A 17,427-nucleotide genomic window follows, 5' to 3' on the forward strand; every position below is an offset into this window, starting at 1 on the left:
TAAAATCCAGGGTGTCCCATTTAAAATTTACCATGCCACAATTTTTCGCCATTTTAAAAATTTGCTTTCTAAAAATGTAATTTCAATCGAATAACAAATAAATCCATAAGCATCCGAGAGAGTTTAAATGAAGCACCCTGTATAAAATGAAAAATATTGAATACTCCGAAAATAACTTAATATCAGACAATGTTATATTATACCGGATATTTTGTAAATATAATGTTTTTATATTTAAAATAAAATATACAGGGTGTCGCGAAATGTAGTTGGGCTCTTTTAGAAGATAACCTAACACGCTAGTTTGTAATAATTAATATTACGTTAAGAAATTACAGTATAGTAGGTAATAGAAGCATTGTAATTTATTTTTGAACCACCATATGTATACCGAGTGTTCAGTACAATTTTTCCATTCAGTTAGTATATTTTATCAAAGAAAATGTAATAAAAAGTAACTTAAAATGTTACAGCTATAACCAGTCCCATGGTATATGGATGTCCATTGGATACATTGATTCAGACAATGTGCCCATCCAATGTGTGTCTAAATCTTAGAGGAACTTAACCTATTAGACATCCATTGAATTATACAAATGTCACAACTTCAGGCAAATTTTGGACATCCCACACATTACTAAAATACTATGTCTTTTGGAAACCAGACTTTATAAAAATCTGTACATCCAATAGACATCCAAAATCTTTAATGTTTTGAGATTGCTATTTTAAAGATGAACATAGTTCACTCAATCATTCCGCTGTTTTCAAATGAATTAAATAAAAACCCCATTCATATCACAATTTTTAAACGAAAACTCTTTTGATATACAACTTTTTGTAAAATACTTACTTGTTACAATCGAAAATAGAAAGAATTCACTGAAACACTAAACTTTTCAAGTTTTGTTTTGAACGTTAGTTTTTTTAATCCTGGTTCTTTTGAAATAACTAGAAAAAGAATTTCAACATTTTTGTTTATACGCTAATGTTTATATTAACGTAATTTAGTTTTAACCGTGTGTGTTACTGTAATGAATGCACAAATTCTACAACTTACCACAAAACACAAAAACCGTCTCGACGGCCTAAGTTTATCAACAACAATCACGTTTTAAACATTCCATTTATAGCTGTTTTTAGAGGAACAATTTATTTATATTTTGTTATACTCTTTATGTTATTAAACAAGTGTCGTAGTTTGAGAGAAATATAAAGCTGCAAGACGTATGAAATGGGGAACTTACTTGTATTAAACAATCGACAAGCAAATTTTAATTTTGTTAGTATCTGACTAATTTGAATTCGGTGGAGAAGGCACATGACAGTAATATTGAATGGATTTAATTATCAAAAAAATAGTTTCAGTCAAACTTCATGACTGTGCTCACCATCTTTTTTGTCATAACAGGGCTTAAACTAAACACTGAAAATCAGTAAAATGCTGCCTGAAACATGAATGGGATTTTGCTTTCTTTCTAGAACACCCAGTACAAAGAAATTGTTTAAGGACATTCTTATTAGGGATGTAGTATTTTCAATGTTAATTATTCTTATATAAACACCATCGCAATACAGGACTACGTCTATTTCCATAGACTACAGAAAGTTAGTTTGTGCACATTAAAAGGCTCCAAAAACTGAATCTTTTTCTCATTTGAGCCACCGTGTATTTCTCACCGTAGTTAAGGATAGCAATGGTGTAGCTGTCCATGTAGCATAAAATCGATATGTTTCTATTATTTTATTAACTTCTTTAAAGTGAGGACAGTATGACGTCATTTTGAAACCGGAATTTAAGGGAGTACAAATAGAAAGCAAGCAAATACTGGATAATGGAAAGTATAAAATATTTAGAAATGTTCTATTACAATAAACTATACAGCGTAAGAAAGCTTCTGCAAGAAATAGAATATTTGGTAAAAAGCGTTTAAGCTAATAAAGAGACATTTTAAAATGTGTTGAATACAGGGTGTTGCAGAAGTTGGCTTGGTTTTGGAAGTGTCACAGATTTGGAATCAGTCAATCTACCTGCTTGAAAAAACATATCATTTTGTTCATACCGAGTGACTTTTACATTATGTCAATTTATTAGTAAAAAGGTTGTTGTAATTGAGTGAAAATAATAAAAATGGAATGGAACTAAAATACGACTTTTCTTGCGACAAAATAAACATAATTTTTATTTCATTTCAATTGACTCACAAAAAAACTCTTGGGAAATTTATATGGATTAAAAATCGCGTTATACTATCCTCGATGATAAGTGTAAATAATATTTCATGCAAAAATCAATTTTGTCCCTATTTATATATGCATTATTAATAAAGTGACGATTTCACTTTACTGAAGAATTTTACATAAATAATTTGAAACTTAACTTAGTCTAACATATTTTATACCTGAGTCGTTTTATAACTTTTTATTATTGTTGTGTTTTGGGTCAGCAAAACCTTCTCGAAACCGTTTGTAATTTAGGTACTTGCAATGGTACTGCAGGTAGAAATGGATTTTTGTATTGACCAGTTTTTACTAGGAATTTTATTTCAACCTTGTGGTAGCCATATTGTAGTGTTAATGTTTGCACTACTAGATAATGTTCAATGACCTGCGTATAAAAAGATAAAACGAAATAAAAACGAAAATAACAAAATCCACCCAAAACCTTACAATATCGATCATTTTCCTCTAGCGCATGAGCTTTGATTATATCGCTTGGTAAATCGCAGGTTTCCCGTAGCAGAGAAAATTAATGTCGCGAGGTGTAACGCTTCTAGCCATCTCCTAAAGTTCATTATGTCGGATGTACCACATCTTAAAATCCATTCGATAGACAAAAATGTTCTAGGAACTAAAAGTGCAACGTCGTCTGTCGATTTTTTATTGAAAGGGCTTCCACCATTCTGGCTCCAAAGACTTTGGCAAGTCTGCAACCGAGTTCTGATAGCTGCAGACTTACGACGAGCGATAGCGGACCGTCTAAGAATTTCAGACCTTCCGAAATTCATTCTTCTTTCGACACTTTATATTCTTTATCGCCTAAAACTGCGTTTACCCAGAAACAATCCTTCTCCTTCGATACGCACTGGAGAAAATCTAGTTCTCAGGAAAACATATTTTTTAAAGGACTTTCTAACAGGTAGGCGTGCATTGTTTATCAATATAATCATGTGGTGCTCACAATTAGTGTTTTTTTTTAAGTTGTAGAACTTTTTATTAAAAAATTGTAGGGAACTGGAAGTCAGCTATCCGCCACGTTACACCACTAGAAGAAAAAGCGAAAATGGTGACAAATGGTTATTTGAAAGACTGCGATTTACCTCGCCGCCCGTGGCCAAAAAGATGCTGCCCGCAGCTGTGTGCGATAATACCTCTGGCAAACATAAGCCGCTGACTATAGATATTGACATACAATCACTCTCGTTGTCACCGCCAACTCCCCATTGTGAGAGTGCATATTTAATGGAATTTCCGTCTCTGTAAGTACGTTCTTATATTTTTTGTGCTTAAACAAATATATATAAACAAAGCTTAAAATTTGCGTTCAATAGACAATATATTGTAAAGTTGGAATGCACTGGTTGACTGTTTTTCAGAAATGTTAAAAAGTATAAAATAACATTTGAGTACACCTAAAATGGAATATATACTTATTAGATTAAATCACAAAAAAATCAATAAAAAACTGACCATATTTAAAAAACACTATCTGTACAGTGACCCTGAACTTCTTCTAGCTACAGTAGAAGTTGTAAAAACACTTTGCACGACGCAAATTACTCACTTACTTACTAAAAAATTATATAAGGTAATAGATACAGCAGATTATAAGCTTTCTGAAAATGTCTTTTTTTTCTTTAGTCGTTAGTTTATGTCCGTTTTTTTATCTTTCACCGTTACGCCATTAGAGGGCGTCAAATTTGGTGGTTAATTTGAAATTTGTCTGAAAAGGTTAATTGCGCACTGATGTTATCAGACGCGAATTACTCTGTAAAGTTACAAAGAAATTGCATAGAAGGTGAAAGGCCACATTACAAGCTTTCTGAGAATGTCCCTTTTGCTTTAGGGTCTTTAAGCATTACGCCACCAGAGGGCGTCAAATTTGGCGGTTAATTTAAAATTTGTCTGAAATGGTTAATTGCGCACTGATGTTATCAGACGCGAATTACTCTGTAAAGTTACAAAGAAATTGCATAGAAGGTGAAAGGCCACATTACAAGCTTTCTGAAAATGTCCCTTTTGCTTTAGGGTCTTTAAGAATTACGCCACCAGAGGGCGTCAAATTTAGCGGTTAATTTTAAATTTGTCTGAAAAAGTTAATTGCGCACTGACGCGAATTACTCTGTTACTTAAAAAGTTACAAAGAAATTGCATAGAAGGTGGTTGAAAGACCATATTAGAAGCTTTCTGAAAATGTCCCTTTTGCTTTAGAGTCTTTAAGAATTACGCCACTAGGGGGCGTCAAAATTAACAATTATTTTGAAAGTTCTCTAAAAAAGTTGCGCACTTAGGTTCAGGTTATCATGTCATTTAATAAGTTACAAGAAAAGCTCTGGAAAATGATTGGTTGACCAATTCGGTCAAAATTATCCTCTTTCAAATATTTGTCAGTTTTTTTAATTTTGATCGCCCAAAAACTCGTATTTTTCTTTTCAAATTCAATTTGACAATAAATTTTAATTTTTCACAATAAGACTTGTGTTACAAAGGGATTGTTCTAAAAGATTATAGAGAAAGAGAGATGTTATTGTAGGAGTTTGGCGATAGATATAGAATGTCAATCCCTTTTCAAATAGACGAAAAAAACATATGCGCCCATAAGAAAAACATAAGTGGCGCCCCCTAGAACCTAGACACATGTTTTCTAATTATCTACGTTATGTCAAACAATGGGCAGAAAGATACCATACATTTTTGGTATTTGACATTTTTTTCTAATGTCAACGGTTAGTGACATATTTACAAAAAAAGGAAATGAAGTAGTAATGTGGTGTTTAGTAATGTGGTAATAATTTGATAACCCCTCTAGATATATTGGATTTTAAGACACATTCTGAACGGGCACTAAATGGCGAAACTTTTCAAAATCCCAATGATGGGTTACCTTAAAAATTTCCACCCTGAATACTGTAATGAAGATCTTGTTCTTTGGTTATCAAGCCGTAATATGGCGAAATTGTTCAGAGGATTGGGATTGATTAACAAGAAACCACACCTCACCATTTGTAACCAATCACGAAAAAGCCTTTTTTATACAAACTCAATTCTTTCAGTCAAGGCATTTCAGAGAATGACTAAATATTCCAGTCTGGATTATTTCCGTGACCAGTTTCCTTAAATTCCTTCCAACCAAAAATAACATGGTATCATCAGGAAACATTTTTGTCGGTACAATGTAATTAACATATAACCAGAAACACATCATTTGTACAAGAATGACAATTGTCTCCTTCCATTTATTTGAAAATTCTCTACTTGACAGAAGTGTATTCTCTATATCTAGTAAACAGCAGCAACACAACATAGGTACATCACAGAGGACTTTTTTAAAGACTCCTCCTCCGCTATTTTTTTTTTTCATGTCGTCTTTTTAAAACTCCATTGTAATTGTTCTTCAAAATTGTTTTCCTGTTGTTTTGGAAATTAGACTTTCTGCCTTTGCATAATTCTGGTCAACATTCAACCATTTGAAACCTTCCAAATTGCTCAGTTATAGCAATTGCTTGCTGCAGTTATATATTATTTGTTGAGAACAATACCTCAAATGTTTATCCATGAAACCGGTCTACTCCATCGTATATGAGGCAAAAAACCTACCATAAAAGTCCACCCTAGGTAATACCACATATTTTCTGACGTCCTCACCAAGTGATAGGCAAACCACAAAACAATCTTTAAATAAATATGTTGAAATAATTTTAGAAATATTGGAGTTATCAATTTTCCGAATAGTGCCAAGACAAGTTATTTTTAACGTTAGTTTATTTTGCGATGTCTCACGTGTTGCGTAGCCTTCCTGACCGTGCTAAATTTTATCGCATACCTACCAGTGAACGACTATTAAAATGAAATAAATGAGAAAAGTGTTGGTTAAATTATCCTCATCAAAATGATAAGCCACGTAACTTCGATCAGATCAGCAACAATCTGAAAAATGATCATACTTTTTACTCCCAAGAAATGGAAAGTGTCTTTAACTGTCCATCAAATGCGACGGTATCCATTTATAGTGACTTATACAATTTTCTCAATGGGTGTTGTGAAGTGATGTATTATTATGTCGTTGTTTTCGCTACGTTTGTATTTTGTGTTTTGTATAAACGTCACAAATGCAGAACAGCTGTTAAAGCGGTTAGTGTCGAACCTGTTGCTGTCGTTGAAGAAATAGTCGAAGTCGAAGCTACTCCAGAAGTTGTGGAAATTAGATATTTTTCATTTCCTAGAAAAACTCAGTCGTGTCCTAATAATAAGTAGTAAGTCCTAGCTTATTTAATTATAGAACAAATCAGCAATACCAGCTCAATGGAAATAATCACCAGGCTAGCATTTTGAAGGGTGACAGCAACGTAGTTATTTAAAGTTTCTAATCATTAAATGCCTGGGATGAATTATTTTTACTTTAAGTTTTCATAGTTGTATCACAGCAAACACTAATTAACAATAAAAATCACATTCTTCCTGTTTCTCTCTGTCATTACTATTTGCCTCACATGGTTGCAATATCGTATATCAACAAAAATTTCATGATTAATGGCTTAACATGCTTTCCAAATAAATTAATGAATGCATGTTGTAAAACTAGCATACAAACAACTGATATATTAAATAAATTGGTTAATTTTAGGGAAAATTCTGTGTGGGTAGTTCACTTACATCGCGTAAGTTGAAGCAATTATATTCTCAATATGTTAAACTATTTCCTATTCATTTCATTATTTACAGTTGTGATTAGTATTTTTGTTCTTGGAAATCAGAAATCCAGATAAACAGAGTGGTTATTTAGTAACGATCACTGACAATAAAGTTTTAAATTATAGGCTTGTTACAAAATTTTAAATACATTTACTATTCATTATTTATATGAAGATTTTATTTCTCTTCTAAATATTTTGGTGTGTCTCAAAACTTAGATTACTAGCTTACCAAATACCATAGTATAAGATTATGTGTAGTTGGGCAACTTTGTATATCTTTGTCATTAATTCATACAAAACAAACCAAATACTACAGAATTTTAGCAAGTACATACAGGGTAGCGATCTATACAGTGTGTCCCAAATTGCTTCTACATGTATTGGGATTTCAAAAACGGTAAGAGCTACAGAGTCGGTTAAATGGGAAAAGTTTTAGAGAATTTTATGTGAAACGTATTTCCGGTTTCCAAATTAAATTATCTTTCTCAGTTTTCCGGAAAATTGGGAAAACGTCAGAGGCTGCATTTTAAACACTCTTTAACAAATCCAAAGAGAGTTTTGAAACTTAAGACATTATTAAGGCACTTTTTTACGTAGAACACGATGGCGTAATTAGGAAAAATCTATCTTCATTGGGTTCTGAGATCCCAATACATGTAGAACCAATTTGGGACACACTGTATAAGAAAAAGGACAGTTTTTAAAATTTGTCAATTTTTAATGTAATGCACTTACTAGAATAAACTAAACTAAAACCCACTTGCTTATTTTGAATGAAACACCCCGTATATTTTTATATACATGTATGTTACATGTATCATAACCTATAGTATATGTTTTGAAATATTGACTTCTCGAACATTAATTTTTCACAACTTGTGCCATATAGGTCCTAAACAGATTGAGTTAGAGCAAAACGCTTTGTATATTTCTGTGTTTACTCCGTCTATTCTAAAGCCTGACAGGTGTCAATTTTTTACTATTACAAAAATTTGGCCATCTGTCAAAATTAAAAATGTTACCAAGTGATGGTGACACATGGAAACCGTTATTCACGAAAAGTGACGTCACTGAGTTCAAAGTGCCAAAAGTCACAAAATTTAAATAGGACACCCTGTATATTATTTGGTCAGTGGATTGCGTACACTCACAGTGACCCAAAAAAGTGCTATAGAGAAACCGCTTTTGAGATATTTGAAGTCAAAGTTGGCCTTAACTCCGTGAACGAATTTCCAGGAAATTGACGTTACTGGGTTCAAAATGCCAATCATCACTAAATTCAAATGGGACGCTCTGTATATTTTCTGTTATATCAGTGGATTCCACACTCATTCCTCTACACAGTGACCCAAAAAGTGCCTGGTTTCCAATATATTTGAGGTAAAAATTAGTCTTAGCTCCATGAAGGAATTGTTTGCAAAATGACGCCACTGCGTTCAAGGTGCCAAAAATCACGAAATTCAAATAGAACACCCTGTAAACTTTTAGGTAGTGGATTGCGCATACTCAGGGCTACTTAAACAATTGAAATAGGTTAGGTTAGTAGTGAAAAAGGGAATAATATACAGGGTGTTCCATTCAGAATAAGCAAATTGGTACTACTTCTGGTGCAACCGGAATCGCCATAACATTGAAAATATTTTAGTTGGTTTGGGCATGCTGATTTTACTATATGTTGGTAATTTTCAATACTTTACTAGGTGTAGTTTTACTTACATTTTGTCTTTCGTCGTGGGACATCCTGTAATGTTGTAATTCATTTTTTTTTTTAACTTTTTTAAGTTGTACAGGCTCCGTATAATTAGACAGCTTGTAGCGACTTTTGTTTTTTGGCAGGTAAGAAAAAACTGTTAACACAAAAGTTTTAGTGCTTGTCTTAAATTACCAGAAAATATTATTGAGTATCACAACAGACCAAAGGTGAAGAAATAAAAAGTAGAACAAATTTTAATGAAACACCCTGTATATTTTATTTATTAGTTGATAGATCATTTTCTTATGATTCCAAAAATAAGTTGATATATGATATAGTTTTTCAAATTCACAGTTATCATGAATAATTAAACATAATTAATGTTATATTATTTGACGTCACGATGACGTATATTAACAAAACATATCACTGATGAACTGTCAATTACATCATCTTGACGTCAACCGTAACGTTCAGTCTCTTTGATTATTAATGGCAACTGTGATTTCAGAAAACAATAAAAATTACAATTTTTACTTTTTATTCTCAGTCTTATATTTTATTCAATAACGTTTTTTTGTCATTTAGGAGAAACCCTATAAATCCTGTATTAATACAAGTCGCCAAGAGCTGTCAAATATACCGACCAACACTGGACGTGAACACCAGTTTAAAGACACCAAAGAACAAGCTATATTACCCTTGGAGAATTAATATAATCAGTTCAGATCCCAGTTTTTTGCCCGATTAAAAGTACTGTGACTTTTTATCTTCAGGTTTGTGTTATTTTTTTCATTCTTCATTCTGTCAGTCCCTGTTCCAATCTCTGTCTGAAGAGATTCCAGTCACAGGATCTTTCTCTGATTTTCCGGTTAGTTTCATTTGTATAGATTGTTCACCTTTTACTTCACTCGTTGTTTTCATCACAAACGTTCGTTGTTCTGATTCCATTCCATATTAATCACATCACAACAGATTACTAAATGTATCTGCTTTTTGTTAGAGTATTCCACCAGTCTTGCTACCATTAGGTTCCTTTCCTTGTTTCTCCAATGAACAAACACGCTGAAATTCCACAAGGTAGTAAAAGTTGCTATTATGCAAGTTCTAAGATGGTTCCAGGCTCAGTTCTCCCAAGTTCTCTAAAGAAAATTCTTGTATCAGAACATCTTATAATGCGCTGTTGAATGAGGTATTTAAGGCTCAAAGTCAAGCTATGCTGTTTATTTTGAGCTACAGATTCAAAACCATTCTAACTCTTTCTGGTTGGTAATCAAAGTTTGAGACAAACTTGCCCAGCTTTTGCCAGTAGACTTACACTAATATTGGTTTTTATTTTCAGTTCGCCTAGCAAAGATGTAACTGTACTAAATTTAGAGGATATTAAGAAATTAAGGTATATCGAAAACAGAGAAAGTCAAGAGGATGAAGCTGAGTATGAAGCTGGTGGTTACATGCCGATTAATATCGGCGATGTCCTGCGAAACCAATACAAGGTCTGTAGAAAATTGGGGTGGGGACATTTCTCCACAGTCTGGCTTTGCAAAAATCTATCCGAAACGTAAGTAATGCAAATTATTTTTTGGTACCCTGTATAGTTGAAAGAACTTTGATTATTCGATCCTTCTTTTTGACTCACACTTTAACAGAAAATAATTTTATTGATTTTCACATTTTTAGTGGTCCTCAGTATGTAGCATTGAAAATATGCAAATCAGCACCCATGTTCACGGCAGTGGCAAACGACGAAATAAGACTTCTTCAAGAAACTCGAACTATCAATCCTAATCATGTTGGTTATAAAAACATAGTTCAAATGGTCGACACGTTTAAATTAATCAGCGTAAACGGAGTTCATAACGCCATTTCACTTGAAATAATGGGACCAAGTTTACTACATCTTCTTATACAAAGCGACTTCAGGGGTATACACGTCGCGGCTGTTCGTAAAATAATATTTCAGGTTTGGAAATAACAAAACCCTGATGTATGTCTACTCGATTTAAGAAATTCTAGGTTTTGCAAGGCCTAATGTATCTTCATGACGAATGTCACATAATTCACACGGATATCAAACCGGAAAATATTTTAATTAAGGTAGACGAGGGTTATATTAGGAAACTAATTGGCCAAATGGAGCGATTTTCAGAAATGGGGGTGGATTTGCCACGGTCTTATGGTAGGTCATTTTTAAATTTAGACAATTAAGCCTGACAAACCATGTATTTTAGTCAGCTCCGAAATATGGAAAAAAAGGGATAACATCCTACTCGAACCTGAAGAGAACATAATTAATCCCTTTGGAGATCAGAGAGCATCGTCCTATCCAGGGAATACCTATTTCAGTCAGGTGGGAGTTTATAAAGAGGAAAGAGATGCAGCAAATTTTGGGGCTCCCATGTGGGTTAGTCCGAATATTGAAATTAAAATTGCTGATTTAGGAAATGCTTGTTGGGTGGTAAGTATTTGTATTTGTATGTCTTATTAAAGGCAAAAATTAATTTTGAAGTTGTTTGTGTGCCTTCAAAGAATGAGTTATTTAATTAAAATATCTACTCAAAAGTATGTAATTGTGGCGTAGGTAGGTCTAATAGTGTTAAGGCCCTTGAATGACAGGAGTCGGCTCTATAAAGAAAGCCCTTGAAAATACCATCATACACACAGTACTTCACCACTTAAAATCAGCTAAATGGTAACTATAAAGGAATATTTACAATTTTTATAAAAATGACAGTTTTGCATTTAACGCCATGATCTTTCCTTCTAAGGTTTTGTAAATATTTTTGCAGATTTTTTGTTTAGGCATTAGAATATCAAATGGTTTTTGAGTATACACCCGCTTCGCTCCTCAAACAAAGTTTATAATGTAACACTTTAACGTTTATTTTTATGTACTTTCCACCTTTTAAATACCTTACAGTCAATTTTGGACCACCCTGTAGAGAGCTACGACTTTCAAGCACCAAGAACGAGCTAGTTAAAACGTTCTTGCTATTTGGTATACTACTATTGTACTTCAGTACTTCCAACCTTCTACGTGCCTTTTTCCAAAAATGTCTTTCTCAAAATTAAGGAAGTATACAGATAAAGTTAAGTAACCACCAGATAATTAAAAATGGTATTCCCAAACTTCTCAAATTTTCAGTTTTATATTTAGAACCTTAGTTTGTGGTATCTTTCAAAACTAATAATTTAATTAATCTTCTCAATCATTTGCTGTATTTAGTTTTTGTTGTTGTTATAAATCTGCAGTTTGTCTCCATTGAGATTCGATTCTTGTTTAGTACCTTCAGCTATTTCATTTTCCTTAACGCTTTTTTTGTGTAGGATGAGATGATTAGGCCATTAGAGCCCCCTGATTCTCTAAGAAAATATCAATTGCCATGTACCTCATAGATCTTTGAACTCACATACCTGTTCTAGTCCATCTGTTAAAATAGTGTGCCAGACCTGGTGATATCTCAGTTCAAGTATAAATGGCGATCACACATCTTTACAGATATTCTGCTTATATTGAGATGATTGGGTATGTGAAATGCGTATTCTGGAATGATATTTGGTGATTATATTAATCCCACGATTACCCTGGACAGACCATAATACAGCAAAACGCGTTCGTAGATTAGACCTAATTACTATGAGCAAACATTGCAGTGCACATATACAATCAATTCCAATAATTTCAGTGTGGAATAAGTGCATTACTGAGAAACATTGTTTTTTTTTTAAACCCTTGTCTTCCTGAAGCTGTTTTGAGGAAATGCAGATTTTATTATTTTTTGAGTTGTTACAATTTCAGTTTAGACCATTTGTCATTAAATTATCTTTTATTTTCAAATAAATCATAGCAAAATATGACACTTTTTTCCTGTCAGAAGACACAGGATCAGAGAATTACCTGGGATAATTTAAATCCTCTTATTTTGATAACTCTTCTAATTATTTCCTGTTCGCAGATAGCAGTTATTTCAGCCTAGATTTATAACAATGTTGGGTCCTTTAATTATCACCAAACTTCATATTTGTCCATTCTGCGAATAGATCTCATCGTTAACTCATTAAGGTTTTTCTCTTCTTCAGCGGCATAAAGCCAGCAAAAGACTCTCTCTCTTGACTTTTCACTCTCGAGAGAGTATGGTGACATTAAGTCTCAATTGCTCTGATCGTAGTTCTCCATTCTTCTCCGTCTTGAGCCACAAGAAAAGCTTCCCCCCAGCCCCCCACCATTGATTTTTCCCTTCACAATATGTTTCTTCAGTCCATTCGTTCTTCTTGAAATGTGTCCAATATGTCATAACTATGATTGGTTTTCGTCCAGATGTCTCGGAGGCATATGTGGCAATAGGAAGGATCAAGGAGTTTAGTAATTTCAGTTTGTTGCGTTGAGATATTGCAGAGTCTTATTACCATATTCGAGTTAGTTTTATGCTAAGTTACGTGCTATAGCCAATATGCGTTTGATTTCTTCGTTACAGCCGCCTTTGTTTGTAATAAGTGATCTTAAATAGTTAAATTTCTTAATTACTTCAAAACCATCGATCTGTGTAACATTGGCAGGGTTGCGGTCTACATTTATAATAATATCATAATTTACGTCTTCCTTTTGTTCAACGTAAGACCATGTTCTCTCTGCTGTCCAACATTCTCATGATTTCCCTGCGTTCTTCTTCCGAATGAGCGTGTCATCTGCATATCTAAGTAAGGTTAGTAAATATGTTTCCTCTTATGATTAATAGGAGTAAAAGACAAGCTAAAGTAAAATTGGGCAGCTGCTGAAGGATTTTGTTCTTTGTCTATCAGTATACCACCACAATCAACAAACACCAAATCAAATTTTGCCACTTGTTTTCATACGGGCAGAATTCAGTTCAAAAGCTTATTGGCAGCCATAATGGATACCTAGCTATGAGATTCAATCTCAGAGAGCTTTTTTGTCTAAACTTAAGGTTAAGTGGCCTCATTTTGGTATTCTGGTCGTCAGAGTGGGTGTTCCATCACACCAATTATCTCCCATAAGAGACTTATGAGAAATCTTTTTTCTTAGTATGATGTAACTGATTGTAACTCTATTCTGGTATTCTGACCATCAGAATGTCATCACACCAAATATCGGCTTTAGGAGACTTTTTGCGTGAATTTTTTTCATTGTTATTCGCATAGGACAATTTTTTCCAAAAGCTTTTGCTGTTGAAGATATCATAATTATTCAATCTCTCCCAAGAACTTTACTTTTGACGATTATAAACTGTGTCCTAACTTATATGCCTTTGAAAATGGTATGGTAATGTTCCCTCACCTCAAAAGACAAAAAAATTCTACACCTGTCTATTAGTTCATGTTAGCAGTTTTTTTCAGGTATAACTAATCTACTGTAAGCACTTTTAATATCATACACACATTAATAAGTAATAATATTAAGGAATTTAGTAATGATTAGTATACAAGGAAAAACTACATACTGGAAGGGGAGGCGAGGAATAATCACATACAAATTTTACAAGAAATTAATCTTATTAACCTGACATAACGGTAGTTTATCTCAGATTTCTAAAATTCCTTTTTTATGGTGACATTTAAACTTTTTTTTCATTATTTAGGATCAACATTTTTCCCCAGAAATTCAAACAAGGCAATACAGAGCATTGGAAGTGATATTAGGAGCTGGGTACAGTTACCCTGCTGACATTTGGTCGGTAGGTTGTCTAGCATTCGAGCTGGCTACAGGAGAAATGCTATTCAGTCCAAAAGGCTCAACTGAACATTCATCCAACATCGATCACCTCTGCTTAATATGGGAGACTTTAGGAGGCATTCCAAGATACATTACTGAAACTGGAACAGAGTCGAGAAAATACTTCCTAAATGGTACGTACACTTGGAGTTTCTTTAAAAGCGCGTTGGAAATAATTTGGTGTTGTAGGTAATTTCCGAGAAGTTCCAGAAGACAATCTCAGGATATGGAAAATAGAAGACGTTTTAGTTGAAAAATATAAATGGAAAAGACTGGATGCGATACCATTTTCGAGCTTTTTATCTAGTCTTGTGGAACCAGACCCTGCCCTTCGTGCTACTTCGGCTCAAGCCTTAAACAATGAATGGCTGCTCGCTACGGATCTTTAAAGTTAAAAGTCTGTTTTTAAAATCGTACATCCTCAATTGTAAAAATTGTTAGACAATTTTTTAATGATTAGAGTTAAGGTATATAATACTCATCATAGTTTTATTATATTACCCTTTATTTTATTCCTACTGACGCATAGTTTAGGTTAGGTTAGGTCAGGTTATTATACATAATCGAGAACTGTATTAGGAGAGCACAAACGCAAGGAGGTAAATTTCAGTTACTCCTGATACGCTCTATTCGTGGAAATCGACTTAATTGTCGTGGAAACAATATAAAAAATAATACCTCTTCGTACTCCTGTGCGTGGTAGAAAATGCAATTTACCCAAATCAAGAATTATAACAGGAGAGCAGAAACACCAGCAGGTAAATTTCAGATGCTCCTGATACCTCGCTCACTTACAAAATTGTCAAGAAAACGCAAAACATCTCCTGTTACTTCTATGGTCCTGGTAGAAAGTCTAAATTTTACACAAAATCGAGAATTGTAATAGGAGAGCAGAAACGCCAGCAGGTAAATTTTAGATACTCCTGATACCTCTCACTTACAAAATTGTCAAGAAAACGCAAAACATCTCCTGTTACTTCTATGCTCCTGGTAGAAAGTCTATAATTTTTGCCCAAAATCGAGAATTGTAATAGGAGAGCAGAAACGCCAGGAGATACATTTCAGATACTCCAGATAAGTCGCTCACGAAATTGTCAAGAAAGCGCAAAACATCTCGTGTTACTTCTATGCTCCTGGTAGAAAGTATAATTTTTACACAAAATCGAGAATTGTAATAGGAAAGCAGAAACGCCAGCAGGTAAATTTTAGATACTCCTGATACCTCGCTCACTTACAAAATTGTCAAGAAAATGCAAAACATCTCCTGTTACTTCTATGCTCCTGGTAGAAAGTCTAATTTTTACACAAAATCGAGAATTGTAATAGGAGAGCAGAAACGCCAGCAGGTAAATTTTAGATACTTCTGATACCTCGCTCACTTATAAAATTGTCAAGAAAAGGCAAAAGATCTCCTGTTACTTCTATGCTCCGGTAGAAAGTATAATTTTTACACAAAATCGAGAATTGTAATAGGAGAGCAGTAACACCAGCAGGTAAATTTCAGATACTCCTGATACCTCGCTCACTTAAAAAATTGTCAAGAAAACACCAAACATCTCCTGTTACTTCTATGCTCCTGGTAGAAAGTCTAAATTTTACACAAAATCGAGAATTGTATTAGGATAGCAGAAAAGCTAGCAGGTAAATTTCAGATACTCCTGATACCTCGCTCACTTACAAAATTGTCAAGAAATCGCAAAACATCTCCTGTTACTTCTATGCTCCTGGTAGAAAGTCTAAATTTTACACAAAATCGAGAATTGTAATAGGAGAGCAGAAACGCCAGCAGGTAAATTTTAGATACTCCTGATACCTCGCTCACTTACAAAATTGTCAAGAAAACTTAAAACATCTCCTGTTACTTCTATGCTCCTGGTAGAAAGTCTAAATTTTACACAAAATCGAGAATTGTAATAGGAGAGCAGAAACGCCAGCAGGTAAATTTTAGACTGATACCTCTCTCACTTACAAAATTGTCAAGAAAACGCAAAACATCTCCTGTTACTTCTATGCTCCTGGTAGAAAGTCTAAATTTTACACAAAATCGAGAATTGTAATAGGAGAGCAGAAACGCCAGCAGGTAAATTTTAGATACTCCTGATACCTCTCTCACTTACAAAATTGTCAAGAAAACGCAAAACATCTCCTGTTACTTCTATGCTCCTGGTAGAAAGTCTAAATTTTACACAAAATCGAGAATTGTAATAGGAGAGCAGAAACGCCAGCAGGTAAATTTTAGATACTCCTGATACCTCGCTCACTTACAAAATTGTCAAGAAAACGCAAAACATCTCCTGTTACTTCTATGCTCCTGGTAGAAAGTCTAAATTTTACACAAAATCGAGAATTGTAATAGGAGAGCAGAAACGCCAGCAGGTAAATTTCGGATACTCCTGATACCTCTCTCACTTACAAAATTGTCAAGAAAACGCAAAACATCTCCTGTTACTTCTATGCTCCTGGTAGAAAGTCTAAATTTTACACAAAATCGAGAATTGTAATAGGAGAGCAGAAACGCCAGCAGGTAAATGTTAGATACTCCTGATACCTCGCTCACTTACAAAATTGTCAAGAAAACGCAAAACATCTCCTGTTACTTCTATGCTCCTGGTAGAAAGTCTAAATTTTACACAAAATCGAGAATTGTAATAAGAGAGCAGAAACGCCAGCAGGTAAATTTTAGACTGATACCTCTCTCACTTACAAAATTGTCAAGAAAACGCAAAACATCTCCTGTTACTTCTATGCTCCTGGTAGAAAGTCTAAATTTTACACAAAATCGAGAATTGTAATAAGAGAGCAGAAACGCCAGCAGGTAAATTTTAGACTGATACCTCTCTCACTTACAAAATTGTCAAGAAAACGCAAAACATCTCCTGTTACTTCTATGCTCCTGGTAGAAAGTCTAAATTTTACACAAAATCGAGAATTGTAATAAGAGAGCAGAAACGCCAGCAGGTAAATTTTAGACTGATACCTCTCTCACTTACAAAATTGTCAAGAAAACGCAAAACATCTCCTGTTACTTCTATGCTCCTGGTAGAAAGTCTAAATTTTACACAAAATCGAGAATTGTAATAAGAGAGCAG

At 33.8% G+C, this 17,427-nt stretch overlaps 2 protein-coding genes across 7 annotated transcripts in view; one reads left to right on the plus strand and one right to left on the minus strand.

Moving 5' to 3' along the window:
- onecut (homeobox protein onecut) overlaps nucleotides 1–2,788 on the minus strand; it is a 38,843-nt gene extending 36,055 nt beyond the window's left edge. For 3 of the 5 annotated variants that reach the window (XM_081993487.1, XM_081993484.1, XM_081993488.1), the window contains exon 1: nucleotides 854–1,044. The gene's annotated coding sequence lies outside the window, so the exon portion shown is untranslated. The other 2 variants (XM_081993485.1, XM_081993486.1) reach the window with 2 other exon arrangements.
- On the plus strand, nucleotides 2,781–14,815 carry LOC145738614 (SRSF protein kinase 3-like). 2 transcript variants are annotated; one of them, XM_081993490.1, is made up of 8 exons: nucleotides 2,781–3,139; nucleotides 3,231–3,479; nucleotides 9,950–10,168; nucleotides 10,288–10,570; nucleotides 10,624–10,786; nucleotides 10,839–11,065; nucleotides 14,205–14,472; nucleotides 14,528–14,815. In XM_081993490.1, exons 2-8 carry the CDS (start codon nucleotides 3,343–3,345, stop codon nucleotides 14,725–14,727), a joined length of 1,497 nt encoding a protein of 498 aa, XP_081849616.1. In that variant the 5' UTR covers nucleotides 2,781–3,139; nucleotides 3,231–3,342; the 3' UTR covers nucleotides 14,728–14,815. The 2 variants fall into 2 exon arrangements, with proteins under 2 accessions (XP_081849616.1, XP_081849615.1); XM_081993489.1 differs by lacking the exons at nucleotides 2,781–3,139; nucleotides 3,231–3,479 and adding an exon at nucleotides 5,886–6,473.
- The last annotated feature ends 2,612 nt before the right edge of the window (nucleotides 14,816–17,427 follow it).

Source organism: Ips typographus, linkage group LG16 (genome assembly GCF_016097725.1).
Source record: "Ips typographus isolate SLU linkage group LG16, UJ_Ityp_2.0, whole genome shotgun sequence".
In the NCBI taxonomy this organism is placed as follows: domain Eukaryota; kingdom Metazoa; phylum Arthropoda; class Insecta; order Coleoptera; family Curculionidae; genus Ips; species Ips typographus.